Source organism: Alosa pseudoharengus, unplaced genomic scaffold, assembly GCF_046254945.1.
Source record: "Alosa pseudoharengus isolate Yale_2024_CS ecotype anadromous, Long Island Sound unplaced genomic scaffold, YU_APseudo_1.1 YU_APseudo_1.1_scf_4, whole genome shotgun sequence".
In the NCBI taxonomy this organism is placed as follows: domain Eukaryota; kingdom Metazoa; phylum Chordata; class Actinopteri; order Clupeiformes; family Clupeidae; genus Alosa; species Alosa pseudoharengus.
The window spans coordinates 35,340,509-35,353,961 of NW_027468774.1; the positions used below are offsets into that span (position 1 = coordinate 35,340,509).

At 41.4% G+C, this 13,453-nt stretch overlaps 1 protein-coding gene and 1 long non-coding RNA gene across 4 annotated transcripts; one reads left to right on the plus strand and one right to left on the minus strand.

The window, feature by feature from the left end:
- Nucleotides 1–1,532: 1,532 nt before the first annotated feature.
- Nucleotides 1,533–2,203, minus strand: LOC143102789 (uncharacterized). The gene is made up of 3 exons (XR_012982656.1): nucleotides 2,122–2,203; nucleotides 1,826–1,899; nucleotides 1,533–1,707 (listed from the first exon to the last, which is right to left on the minus strand). It is a non-coding gene; the product is annotated as an uncharacterized LOC143102789 (long non-coding RNA).
- A 4,217-nt stretch (nucleotides 2,204–6,420) lies between these two features.
- Nucleotides 6,421–10,076, plus strand: ogg1 (8-oxoguanine DNA glycosylase). 3 transcript variants are annotated; one of them, XM_076266043.1, is made up of 8 exons: nucleotides 6,421–6,440; nucleotides 6,691–6,835; nucleotides 7,024–7,379; nucleotides 7,495–7,674; nucleotides 7,851–8,029; nucleotides 8,110–8,257; nucleotides 8,356–8,405; nucleotides 8,606–10,076. In XM_076266043.1, exons 2-8 carry the CDS (start codon nucleotides 6,726–6,728, stop codon nucleotides 8,831–8,833), a joined length of 1,251 nt encoding a protein of 416 aa, XP_076122158.1. In that variant the 5' UTR covers nucleotides 6,421–6,440; nucleotides 6,691–6,725; the 3' UTR covers nucleotides 8,834–10,076. The 3 variants fall into 3 exon arrangements, with proteins under 3 accessions (XP_076122158.1, XP_076122159.1, XP_076122157.1); XM_076266044.1 differs by having other exon boundaries at nucleotides 6,422–6,440; nucleotides 6,696–6,835; XM_076266042.1 differs by having other exon boundaries at nucleotides 6,422–6,835.
- The last annotated feature ends 3,377 nt before the right edge of the window (nucleotides 10,077–13,453 follow it).

Consider the following 13,453-nt stretch of genomic DNA (forward strand, 5'->3'; position numbering starts at 1 on the left):
ATTACACCTTCTAATACATCATGCATGATGTCAGGTGGTAGGCCTGTTGTGACATCAAAATAATCAAGTGTGTCAAATGGACATTTTCTCAGTATGCCATACAGTGCACGGTTACTTGGATTTTCTTCTATGCACTTAAGATGATACTTATGAACATCTGAGGTTCGAAGAGTAAACTCCTTTTCATTGAAATTATCATTTTTACTTGACGAGGTTGCCATGCAGTATCTACAAATGCGCCCAGAATTAAAAGCCATGCGGAAACCGCCAACCATATGTGCTGATAGGTTGTCTCCTGATATGGTGGCTACTGCTGCATGCACCGAGTACTCCTGACCATTTACAGTAACATTAAATCCTTCTGAAGAGAGCATGGTTAAATCCCTCAACAGTGGTTTCAAGACAGTCTCCAAATCAACCGATTTCAGGAGTGAATGTTTAAATAACAGAGCAAGATGTATATGTTTGACCTGTGATCGATACTTCCCATGAATGTTACCAACTGTGAAGTATACAGCAGAAAGTTTGTGTCTACCTCGTTTGGCACCAAGAGGATTAACTACTTCGAATTCATCTTGATAAAAGTGTAGGCGCAGGGCATTTTTATAGATTTTGAAAAACGGGTGCTGTGTAAAGAATAGACCATCTCGGTAGTCAGTCAAGAGATCCTCATTCGTGGTCTATTTTGAAACTGTATATGTTCCCAAATATCATCATGACTACAGTATTTTTTGAGTACATCAATTATGGGTACATATGCACATGTCCCTACGTTAGACCCACTAGTATTCCTCACTGTATACTGCACAGGCTCTGTTAATGCTAGGTTTGATTTACAGTACTCAGTAAACAAATGTTTAGAGCGTACCATATTAGCAGCCTCTCTAAAGAAATCAGATGACTGAAATAGTTCAGTAAGCTCAGGGCAATCCGATAGATTAAATCCATTTTGTTCTAGATGTTGGGTAATTAATGAATCATACTGTTCCTTAAAGTTACTAAACATAACAGTTACATCATCTGTAATGTCTTGTTGAACTGATATGGGAAGAACATGTTTCTCTCGACATTTTAACATAAAATTGATCAACGTTTTCCGACAGCTTGCCACAAGAGTGTTGATATCTGTGTAGCTTGGTTCTTCATTTTCTACCAAATCTAACATTTCTTCCTCACTTTCTCCCTCATTTGATTCTTGATTTGTCACAATCTGTTTCTTATGTTTTCTATATATATGCCTCCTATAAGTCTCATATTTCGTAAAAGTACACTGACAATCATCAAGGCCACAACAGATGGAAAAGTCAGCCTCATGTGCATGAATTAATCCTACATGGTGAATCAACTTAACTAATGTGAAGGCTCTGCGCGAGCACTTTGGACAAGAAAATGGGCGTGGCATATTCAAGCCAAAATGTTAATTGCCCTGACAACAGCTGTAGGAAGTGGTTTGTCACCAGGGTCAGTCACTTTCAGGACATGCCTTTGCATAAAAATTAGAGTGTTCTTGTTGTGGCTGGGGTACTGTAGGTAGTAGACAAAATAAATGCAAAATGCAGACAGAATGCCATCTTCCACACCAACCGCACTGCAGACTTCCGTTCCATCCACCATGATAGTTGCAGGGAGTCGCCGCTCGCTGAAAACCTGTCTCCAGTTTGATGTGCCAGGCATCTGCACAGTCGGATAAGGTGTAGCTGGATCTCCCTAAACAGACAAAACACAACACAACTAAAATTAGTAAAGAAAATGTTCTCCTTTTGGAATTTCATATTAACTCTGTACAACTGAAAGTTCGGAAATGAAGATGAATGGAAAAACTTACATCATTCAGTGAAATGTAGTGCTCAAGTTTTTCTCTGAAGATGGTTGGTAAGAGCACCAAGGCAGCTCTGAATTCTAGGTCTTCCAAAAGAGAAGAGGTATAAATACAATGGATTAACAATGGCAAACATATCACACAATATGACAAGAGGTTACTTTGGATAGAGATAGGAGTTCATACAGAAGATATTTGAGGAGGTTGCTTGAAAGCATGCAAAATAAATTAAATCAATAAATATGAATTTTCCAAGGTAAACAATTCCAAACAAAACACTATTCACATTACTGATGAAATACCGTTTACGTCCTCTGAAGCTACTTCCGCTCTGGCATCCAAGTATTCTTTCTCCAGACAAGACTTCCCGTGAATTGCCTTCAGCACAGAGAGGACCATATTTCTGAATGACTCTCGGAAACGTTGGCTTAAATCTGATATTTTGCAGATTCGTCCCATTTCTTGATAAAGCTACAACCAAACGACATATTACACACAAATAAGATTAAACGGGCAACACAAATCAATAATCAGCTTGAATATTTTCTGATGACTGATGCAACAGGGAACGCCCTACAAGTTCTTTCTACATAGTTAATCTCTGTACACCTTTTCATATATTTAACACTTCTAAAGAGAACTACAAAAGAGTTGTTATAGGGCACAGTGTATGAAGGACCAAACTATTTCAAACATACCCCAAAAGGTGTTTTCAGGAAGGGATACTTGTTGGCGGCTTCAACAGCTGACATTCCACCCTGTAGCAACTCGCGTCTTCTCCAGAGAAATGTGCGCCTCATTTTTTCCTCCACAATGGCACTATCTGGTTGAGTCCGTTCATACTGCATTTGTAAGACTTTTACATGGGCATCAATTGAGACTGCATCTTCGCCAACAGGACCTTCAGACTCATGATCCTATTGTGTACAAGTTCACAAACACACACATTACTGGGATGCTCTATAACCTAGAGTCCTACCACTGCTGCAAATACTGATGTACCACGGGAGGCCTACCATTTCGCATCTTCTTTCACATGTTGTCTGGCTTGGTGTCTGTTTGGACTTGCCCTTGCGATGACCAAATTTCGCTTTGAACTGTTTGACCTGTTCTTCATCCACAAGAGGTGATCGTTCAGTTTTGAACTTCCTTTTTAATGACATGTGCCACGTATGCTATGCAAAACAATGATTGTCAAGGGTTACTTTACATTGCATGACAAGATGATATTTTGTTGCAAGCCTGCTATATACCGTAAACATAAACATATCATTTCATTAGTAGCACAGTGACAAAAGACTATTGAATAGTAACAGAAAACGTCAGAATATATTGAAAGCATTCCTAAAGCACTTTAATGTCAAACACTTACATATCCATTCCCCTCCAAGTCCTTCAAGAAAGGGTATTTGGCAACAAGTGCCTTGGCAGCCTTCACATAATCTTCACCGGAAGGATACCTAACAAATTCATATAAAATGCTTACAATTGCACAAAGTTATTAGATCATACTGCATACATCCAAATACCTGCATTCAAACAAAACCAATGAAACAAAAGGTGGTCCCAGCAAAAAAGGGCACCATTTTGCATGTGCAAGGCTTGTAAATACACCACACCAGTATCGCAATGTGAAATACTTACATTGTATACTGAGCCATGGTCTCTTGAAGGACACTGACTATTTTGGTGCGATAAAATCCAATTTTATGGCATGGCTCTTTATTATCCAATTTAGTCTGGATGCTTTTAGGAAATTTTGGGATAATGAAGATGTCTGGAAATCTGTGGGACACTTGCGGACTTTCGACAGAGCTGTACGGAAACAGAACAACAAAGTCTAAAGACATCTCATATTTATATAATTACATAGTTAGACACAATTATTGCTCTCTACAGTTAATATGTTTATTGAAATCCAGTCTGTTGCAAAGAATCCAAAGATAAAAAAGTTAAAAACCTACCTTGATTCAGACACTGAAGCAGGAGCTGCAACATTGCAAATTTCTGTTTTCAGGTGAGAGATCAGGTTGATGAACTTTACTTGCTTTTTGAAGGACCCCTCAAAGAGCTGGGAAATCATAAGGTCCGTCAGGCCACCATTAACAGTTTCCCCATCCACTTCATATTCTGAAGAAAAAACAAAACAATTTCAAAAACAAAACAAAACAGCATTTAATATAACTAGTTAGACACTACAAATTCACAGCCCTTGCACGAACAGAACCTAAACTAACCTGTGAAAAATTAACATTACCATTAATTCACCATTGAACTTCAAGTCAGCAAGGTCAGCGCTAGCCTTCACCAACCACGTGGCTTGGCTAACTGATGAACTGAAACCGCCTTGATGCTACCAACACCATACAAATTCAATCATAAGTTCTCAATGTATGACTGATGTTTAACTAAACAATATTATATTGCCATTGTGTTGCCGTTTTTTTTTTTATAGCAGCTACTTCAACATATTTTTCAGAGCCAAAACAGGAAACATCCCTGCTAACATTACATAAAGCCTGGGAAGTTAACGTTAATTCTACCAAAAGCATGTGGCGTCAGCTAGCTAACCAGTCTGGTAGCCAATGTAGCGCTATAGCTTCCCAAGTTAGCTGTAACTTTTCTACCATTGACCACGACTGATTACCTAGCCAACTAGCTAGCTCTAATATTGGTCACTTGACATGATCCCAAATCCGCTAAATTGTCACCAAAGCACTAAGTAATGTTAGATCCCTTACCTTGCATGCATAGCTGCTAAATCAGGTTGACAGGGAGCTAAGAAACCTTAGCAGCTCGTCCTAGCAGCTAACTTCTAGGTTCTAGTAGCTAACATTAGATAGTTATTATACCACACGAAGTCCTGTTAAAAGTTTAACGCTATTGACAATTATTAAAAACGCTACTTTACTCACCTATGAATTTTTTTCGCTCATTTTCGGTTACATCCAATCCACCTTTAGAAAGTTGCTGCAGAAGGTCTTCGGTTGTCAGCGCAGCAAGAGACATCATTCAGACTCCCTGCCTCAGCTCTCAGACCGACCGTTAAAATCTTTATGGAACACTCAAAACACTCTGACGCCCGTGCCGACGTTACGTAGCCTGCAGTACGCAGCACTGTCCGTTGTGTTGACTGATGACCGCTGACTAGCTTGCTAACTTATTAGCTGGTACAGTACACACATCGTCAACCTCACTCCTGACAAATTTGTTTGTTGTAAAAACGGGATTGTTAGACTATTCAATCCATATTTCTCATCTCATTTTCAAAACAAAATCATAAACTAGCCCAACTTTTTAAATAAACGTATAATCCCCTACCATTTCTCAGAATCATCCTCCATGTTTTTATTTTTGGCGAGGTCGAGAGTTCTAGCAGGACAGGCGATCTGATTGGCTGACGCATGGCAATGGCCTAGTAGTTCATGGGTACAAAACCCTATGGTACAAACATGTACCTTCACAAATCTTGTACTTTGAAAGGTACAACATTGTATCACAGAGGTTCAGTCCTGTATCTTTTAAGGTACAACAAACTGAAAGGAACAATTTGGTACCTGAAGGTTTAATACTTGTACCCCTGCGTACCTTTTTTTCTGAGAGTGCAGAATAACATCCTGCAAGGTTGATTTACAGAATTAATTAACTTGGTGGAGAAAACTCTTTCTGTATCGGGGATGTCTTTGTGTCCATTATTTCTGCATACCTCTGCGGATGTTATCCCTGGCATGAATCCTCATGTCAAATCCATTAAGTGGTTTTAATACTGTCCTGTAGTGAGAATGAATATCAGCTATTAGGTACTCAAGGTCATGGGGTCCATGTCCTAATGTTCTCCTTCAGTATCTTATCTTTATCGTTTTCACATTTTAGTCTTGATTTGACACACCTGACAATTCAAGCTCCTGAAGATAGTTACTTTTTATTTATTTTTTTAACTTTCAATGTCCTAAGGGGATGATGAAACAGAAAATACAGGTGCAAAAAAATTGGGTTTACAACCCATGTTGACCATTTTGGCTCCCTCAGTTGACTTTTCTATTAATTTTTTCCAACTTCAGACATGTCCAGAGGGGATCGTAAAAGAGAAATTAGAGTATCTAACACTTACATGTACGTTGGTCACAATGTGGCAATACTGCAAGAAAAAGGAAAAATGTGTTTACATTTTATGCTGTCCTTCCAAAAGGGTAATGAAATTAGTATTTGTATGGACAAATAGAGCTGACAAGGAATTACCCAAGGGATATCATTGGGCACCCACCCTGTTCTTATGGAGTAACCCCTAGGCAACAAGAAACAACAAAGAAAAAGAAAAAAAGGTTCACCATGATTCTGGCCTTTGGCTCCCTGAAAAGCATAGCTTATTGTAATGGTTAGTATATTTAACTGAGTGATGAAATGTTGGCTTATTAGAGAAAAAATGACTTTTAAATTAAAAATTATTTTAAAAAAGTATTTAAATATTTAAAAATACTCTAAATACAATCCCTCAGAGTATTTTGTTACAAACTTGGAGTGTATTTTTACATGCCAGCCCAATAGATGACGCTAGTGTGCGTAACTGACGTTAAATGAGAAAGCTGAAGAGGGAAGGAATATTCTAACAACAAGCACGGTGGTGAGTTCAGTTTCAGGAGGGATGAAAAGGTTACGATATTATCGATAGATTAGCTTAATAAAGGTGTTATTAACGCAGCGTGTGTTAAATTATTCCTGTCAAATGCTTACACCAGTCAGTATATAGTCAACTCACAAGACCTGCCTAAATAAAACATCACTGCATGAGGCTGTAGGTAGTTAAATCAATGCAAGTTACCCATCATAGCCAACAAGTTACATTTTATATTGCCTTAACATATTTAATAAAGCACAGCAAGACACGTTGCTCCTCCTTCGACCCACCATGCTCCAGCACGCTCTACTGTCTGTTGGCTGCAAAGCCTGGCGCGCGCTCTCCTGCCCGATATCCGAGCTACGGCTGGACCTCACTCTTGGATGTGGACAAACTTTTCGGCAAGTCTGCCCTCTCCCTGCATTATTTAATTAATTGTGTCTTGTTTGCACTTTATTTGTACTTTTGAGCATGTGATATAGTACAAGTGGTAGGCTAGCCTCGCAATAGGCCTACTTAATTTTCGAACTAAGTGTTTTCCACATCTGTATCAAAGTAGTTTATCTGTCTAATGTTAATTTCCTTCAAGGTGGCGTGAAACAGGGGATGGGCATTGGACAGGTGTAATGGGTGGCCGAGTATGGACCCTTACCCAGACAGATGACACCCTCTGGTACTATGTGTACACCAACCAAAACAACCAGGGCACAGGGAGTGTGTCGGAAATGGGTTCGAGTGCAGAGTCTGTACCAGACAAGAGGCTGAAGGGTGTTGGCAGTGTGAAGCAGGAGGATGAGGAGGGACTTAAGGTGACATCAGTTCATGATTCCACTGAACAGGAGCTCCTGAAAGATTACTTTCAGCTCAACATTCAGTTGGAGAATCTGTACAAAGACTGGGGTGCCTGTGATGACCACTTCAGACATATAGCCAGCATTTTCACAGGTAAATAAATGTCCTGTGTCCTGTTCATGAATGTCTATGCTTGCTGACAATAGTAAGGTATAAATTATATTGCCTGGGTCCCTAGTGATTTCGTTTTCATGTTGTCTTTATACAGGAGTGCGTATGCTGAAACAGGACCCCGTGGAGTGTCTCTTCTCGTTCATCTGCAGCTCCAACAACCATATCTCACGCATCCAGGGCATGGTTGAGCGTCTCTGTCACACACTAGGACCTCGCCTGCTCACAATTGAGGACACACACTATCATGATTTCCCTACGCTGCAAGCCCTTGCAGGTGAAACTCTGATTGATGCCTGATTAAAACACAGCCCTTACATATACAGTACCATCTGAATCTAAACATCAAATGCATAAAACAATTATAGCAAAGTTCCATGTGATGTTTTGACCATGTCTCTTGACAGATGTGGTTTGAATACCAGTGATGTGATACCTGCTGTGTTGAGACAGATAATGGTGTTGAGGCGTGCTTGCGTGACCTGGGTTTTGGCTACCGCGCTCGTTTCCTGCAGCAGAGTGCTCGGCTCATCTTGGACAAACACAGCCCTGACTGGTTACATCAGCTCCGCGGAGCCCCCTATGAAGAGGCACGGGAAGCGCTGCGTACTTTACCTGGTGTCGGAGTCAAGGTAAATTTATGGGATTGTCTGTGCGGAGCTACAAGCTACAAGAACATTTGAGACTGTGACAGTTTTGATCTTCTGCGCAGGTGGCCGACTGTGTGTGTCTGATGTCTCTGGATAAGCTAGACGCTGTTCCTGTCGATACACATGTGTGGCAAATTGCCAAGCGAGATTATGGCTGCAGTTCTGGCAATGGCCAGAAGACACTCACAGACAAAGTGCACCGAGAGATTGGTGAGTGTGTGACCCAAGGTTGCATGCCACGGCATTTGTAATTGTATAGTGTGACTAATGGTGAGTATGTGAAATTCTAACTAGAGCTTTCTGAACAGGCAATTTCTTCAGACAGCTCTGGGGTCCTTATGCAGGATGGGCACACTCTGTGAGTACTTGTCTTCCATTAATTTAGTTCCGGTCTTCATCCACAATGACTTCTGTTTCACTCCTTTAATAACCACAGAATGTATCAGCTGTATGAAATTGATCTGCTCTAATTCTCTCTCCCCTGCTGCTCATCTGTTTTCTCTCGTCTTTCTTTCTGTGCTCCCTCCCTTCCTGTCGCTCCTCGCTGACCCTACTCAGGTCCTGTTCTGTGCTGACCTGAAGAAGTTCCAGAAACTGAAGGAGCGGGCTGCAGGCGTGAACGCCGAGTGGGTGAAATCAGAGGGCGACCAGAAGGGGAAGAGCAACTCTAAGAAACAGAAAGACAGACTGTCGGAGAGAAACGACGCCAAGGGGAAAACTGCGAAGAAGATGAAGTTGGAGAAACCACTCAGCAGGAACCGAACTGTCAAGGAAGAGGGAGAATAGCTCTGAATCAGAGGCAGAGAGAACTGAAAATAAGACATTTCACCTGGTTGATGTCAGGAGTACAGCTGTCAGCTCTCCCAACAACAACAGCAACCCAGCAACACAGAAAAGCTACATGGCAGTGTTGTTGAGTTTGGTAGTTATGGTCTGTGTGGCTGTAGTGCCATCGTCAAGGGTCAAACAGTGCCGTAAGCTGAACTCAGGTGGACGCCAGGGGGGCGGTGGATGGAACGGCTGAAGCATCTTCCTTCGTATTTAAGAAAACACTGTAGTGTTCCGTAGAACTTATGAAATGTATATCTAATCCTAAAGGATGGCTGAATCCTTCAAGCGCACAGAACGTTTTTTGATCTCAGGAATTATTTGTAAAATGAGATGCAGAGCTCAGTTTGTAAACCTTGTGGAGGAATGTTGCAGGCTAGCAAACAGTTATTGGGTCTATTCTACAGGAAACACCTGATATAGCAGGAGGTGCAAGATTGTCAGATTGTGAAGTACAGTAAACCACTGTAACCTCTTATGCTCAAAATTCATCCAACAGTTTAAAGACATTTGAGTTGCTCAGCTATTCACATGCCTAATCCAATGATGGAACAGTGACAAAGTTGCTATCAAGGATATTTTACTACACCATGTCCTTTTATTTGCTATTTGCTTCTATGTGTAATAGAAGTCTGATCACATCTTTTCTTATCTGAGTAGCATGGAAGGTCAACGTGTGAGTTGTTTGAATTAAATTGAGGCCAATATGAATTAAAGGGGGAATAATGTAGTGGAGGAAGTAGAGGCAGGAAATGTCACGCAGGCTGCAGGCATTAACTGGCCTCTTTGGATTTGGACTTCCCAGGTGTGTGTGACACAGTGCATTGCATTCCAGTGAACAGGACATCTGTTTAAGGTTTACCGCATACCTCCCTGTCCTCACCATCGGAGCCATTTCACTGCACAGGACTGTCTCAAACACCCACTATACAGAAACCGCTTATGGCACTGTCAATGAATTAGATATCAGTTATTTTCTCATGTTCAACTTTGCTGCCATTTACTGACCAAAAGGTGGCGCTCATGATAAATGTTCCCCCCTATTTTGGTAGAGTCCCTGTTGTAGTCACGTTTCACATATTATTTCTGAAGCTCATGTTGAGCTTTATGCTACCCTCTTTTAATAGATAAAATCTCAATCTTGCCACTGTAATTGTCACTCATAAGTGGGCTATTAAAAATGTGTTTTTGTAAGAGGTAACGGAAAGCATCATTTAAATATCTGGTTCTGTATCAATGTTTATGCAATCAGCTGGAGGCTCAGAAAAGCAATATGAATGCATTAATTTGTTTAACATGGCATTGTAATGCATTATATTGAACATCACCAGAAAAGTGGATATCTGCTGAGACCAATGTCAAACATGGCCCAGTCCATTTTAAACAAACACCAGCTGGTTGCACTACATGTGACCACTTCAACAGAGAACTACATCAGCTGATTTTATTATAGTGCACCATGCACCATGCCGCCCTTGAGGTTGAAAGGCTAATTGTGACCACAGCTAAGTGACGCATACAATGTGTATTCCCAGTGTATGCCATTAATGCACAGGCATGCACACATGCTAAGAATGACACCAGACTGAAACACATGCAGGCTTTCCATATGTGGAAACAGCTATCACATGTGCGTGCCTGAGACCTATATACAGCCTGTCTCTGCCTATATGTTTATGAGTTAGTGTGTGCTTATTTCTATGTGTGTGTATGTGTGGTCTGGAGTGTCATCCCCTTTAGCATTCATCTGAATTCCCTCGTCAGCACTTCTGTTAATAGCTGTACAGTTGTCTGTCTCCATAAGTTTGTGTGTGAGACAGACTGATTCTATTCTGTGTCTTCTCTCTCTCTCTGTCTCGCTGTTTCTCTCTCTCTCTCTCTGTGTGTGCGTGTGCATGTGAGTGCAAAATAAGCACCTGTGTCTCCTGCATCCCAAGCAAATGTGTGTGTGTGTGTGTGTCAGTGCACCCCTGATTCTCCAGAGTTCAGACTGAGGATATATTTAAATGAGGACTTGACACAATAGTTGTTTTGATGTGTTTGTCCAGAAGCATGCCCCATGTCAGCATGAACGTTATGTAAATACAAAAAAGGGCTCTAGCCCACAGTACGTGTGCAGTTATGTAAAGTGTGTGTGTGTGTGTGTGTGTAGCCGTGTGTGTAGCCATCTGTGCTAATCAGTGACTCAGCGTTGGTCCAGTTGTATCTGGCAGAGGAGGCTGCTCAGCTTTAGGGCAAAGGAAGAGAGAGAGAAGAAGAGATTGAGGGAGAAAATGGAGTAGGCGGGTGAGAGACAGCGAGTGGGAAAGAAAGAGATGAAGAACAAGAGAGAGAGACAGATGGAGAGTAAGACAGAGAAAAGACCTTGCATTGGCAACACCTCCACACTGAGGACACTCACTTGAGATTTAAATAATGTGTACGTGGTATAATATTATGTAAGTGGTAGTGCCACATATGATTCTTACACATAAACACACACACACACACATATGCATACGTATACAGGCGCCACACGTTTAGCATTAAGACATGGATGGAAAGTATAGGAAAATAGTGTAGCCTATGTTGCACTCAAGTTCTTACTCTTGTTTGCACCCACAAACACAAATCTACCTTAACTGAAACAGGCATGTGTGTGTTTGAGAACCCATGTTTGAGTGAATGACAATGTCTGCAGATAATAAGACCAACCTATCGTCATGTGTGTGAGTGAAGAACACACAAGCACTAGTGTCGCTTCTCCTCCTGTTTCAATTTACCGAAGCAACCCGAGAAAACCGAGCTTTCCCTTGAGCTGGCTGCTGTCTGCACAGGTTCCTTTCCTTTTCAGGGGAGGAATGTCTTTGCTATTGTTGGCTAGTCCTGTAAGCATCCGAGGTTCCTGCTCTGTGCAAGGCTGTTTTGTTGCCTTCTTCTATGGTTTTTTTTTGTTCAGAATCTGAATGCAATCTTGCAGGCTCCATCAATTACCAAATAAGTGTTTTGTGTGTGAGTGTGTGTGTGTGTGTATATGTGTGTGTGTGTGTGTGTGTGTGTGTGTGTCCATGTGTCTGTGTGTGGTCAACTTGGAGGGAAGCAGCTGTGCCTGCCCATGTATGTCTGTTCTGTATTTAAAGCCCCTCACCCCCCCCCCCCCATCCTTCCCTTTTATCCCTCTCTCACATTCATCACATGATATTAGGGGAAAAGTCAACTTATTTGTCCCAGTGAATTGAAAGGGTAAGTATTGTCCCACCCTTTCTCCTCACACACGTGTGAACTGAAAGAGAGCCCCCACTCAGATGGCCCAGCCCAGCCACCAACCTCTTTCCTGGGGCCCGTTTAAGGGGATTTCCCCTTATGTTGTCTAGACCACTAGCTACAGAGATTTTCAAGGGCTTAGCCCCCTCATGCTGAATGTACTTGAGAGGGACCTTTCCTCAGGTGAGGGGGTTATGGGCCTGAGATGAAACGCAGTGCTGTGGCACATTCACCGGGGAAGTCAGCAGAGACCTGAGTGAGTCAAACTGGGTTCTTTCTGTATCTTAAATATATGTGCTGTATGTCTCCTGTAGTGTTGTGAGACATGTCTCGTCTGGACTGGTCCCTTGAGATGTGCGTCTCGGAGCAGCAGGTAGACACCAGCACAGAGGAGTGACTCACGGGGTCCTTCAGTGTGAGACGAGCATCACCAGCTAAACGGCCCCACTGACGGTCAGATTAGCATAATCTCATTAACCGAGGGATATACACCTACACACACACACACACACACACACACACACATTCATGCATGCAGATATTTATGTGCATGTACAACTCTTACACTCTTACACATCTAAAGATATTTAACACTGTTGCAATAGCATGTACACAAACAACAAAACATCAATTAATGTATATTACATTCCGCCTTTGTTTTATAAAATATAGAAAATACACTTTAAAATGTATTGCAGGCCTTAAAAATCTACAAGATAAATTAGTGATGAGTGATAGGGGTTAGTGATATTAGGGTGTTAAAAAAAACATTGACATTTCTGTGTTATTTTCCTTTAAATTAGCCTACATTACGCCATGAACGTATGGCGATGTGGATCACCCTCTCCCTCATTCATTCTCTCCACTCCTCTCTCTGCTTTTCTTTCCCAGTCACTCTCTCACTCCACTTTCATCCATCCCTCTCTCTTCCTGCCGCCAGCTCAGTGGGAAAGTAATAGTCTTATAGAAATCCTCAGCCTATTACAAGTTATTTTAGTTCCGACTGCTCAACTGGCACTGTGTGTGGTGTGAGTAACTGTGTGTGTTGTACAGCTGAAGGACTGGTGTCTAGGCTGGTGATTTGAGTATTTTTAACAGTACAACCTCAATCATTCTTATTGTGCTTAATTTCAGCATCCATCAGCAGACCAGTAGTCACATTGATTCAAGGACTACTTGCACAAGTTTGCTTTTAAATAAAAAATGTCACCATGAAACAAATCACAATTAAAGATTTACAATACAATATTCAAAATAGTATAGAGGAGGACATCCATTAAAAAAAAGTTGCCTAATGAAATTCCATTGTATGGTGGTTACATTAAGGAGAATGAC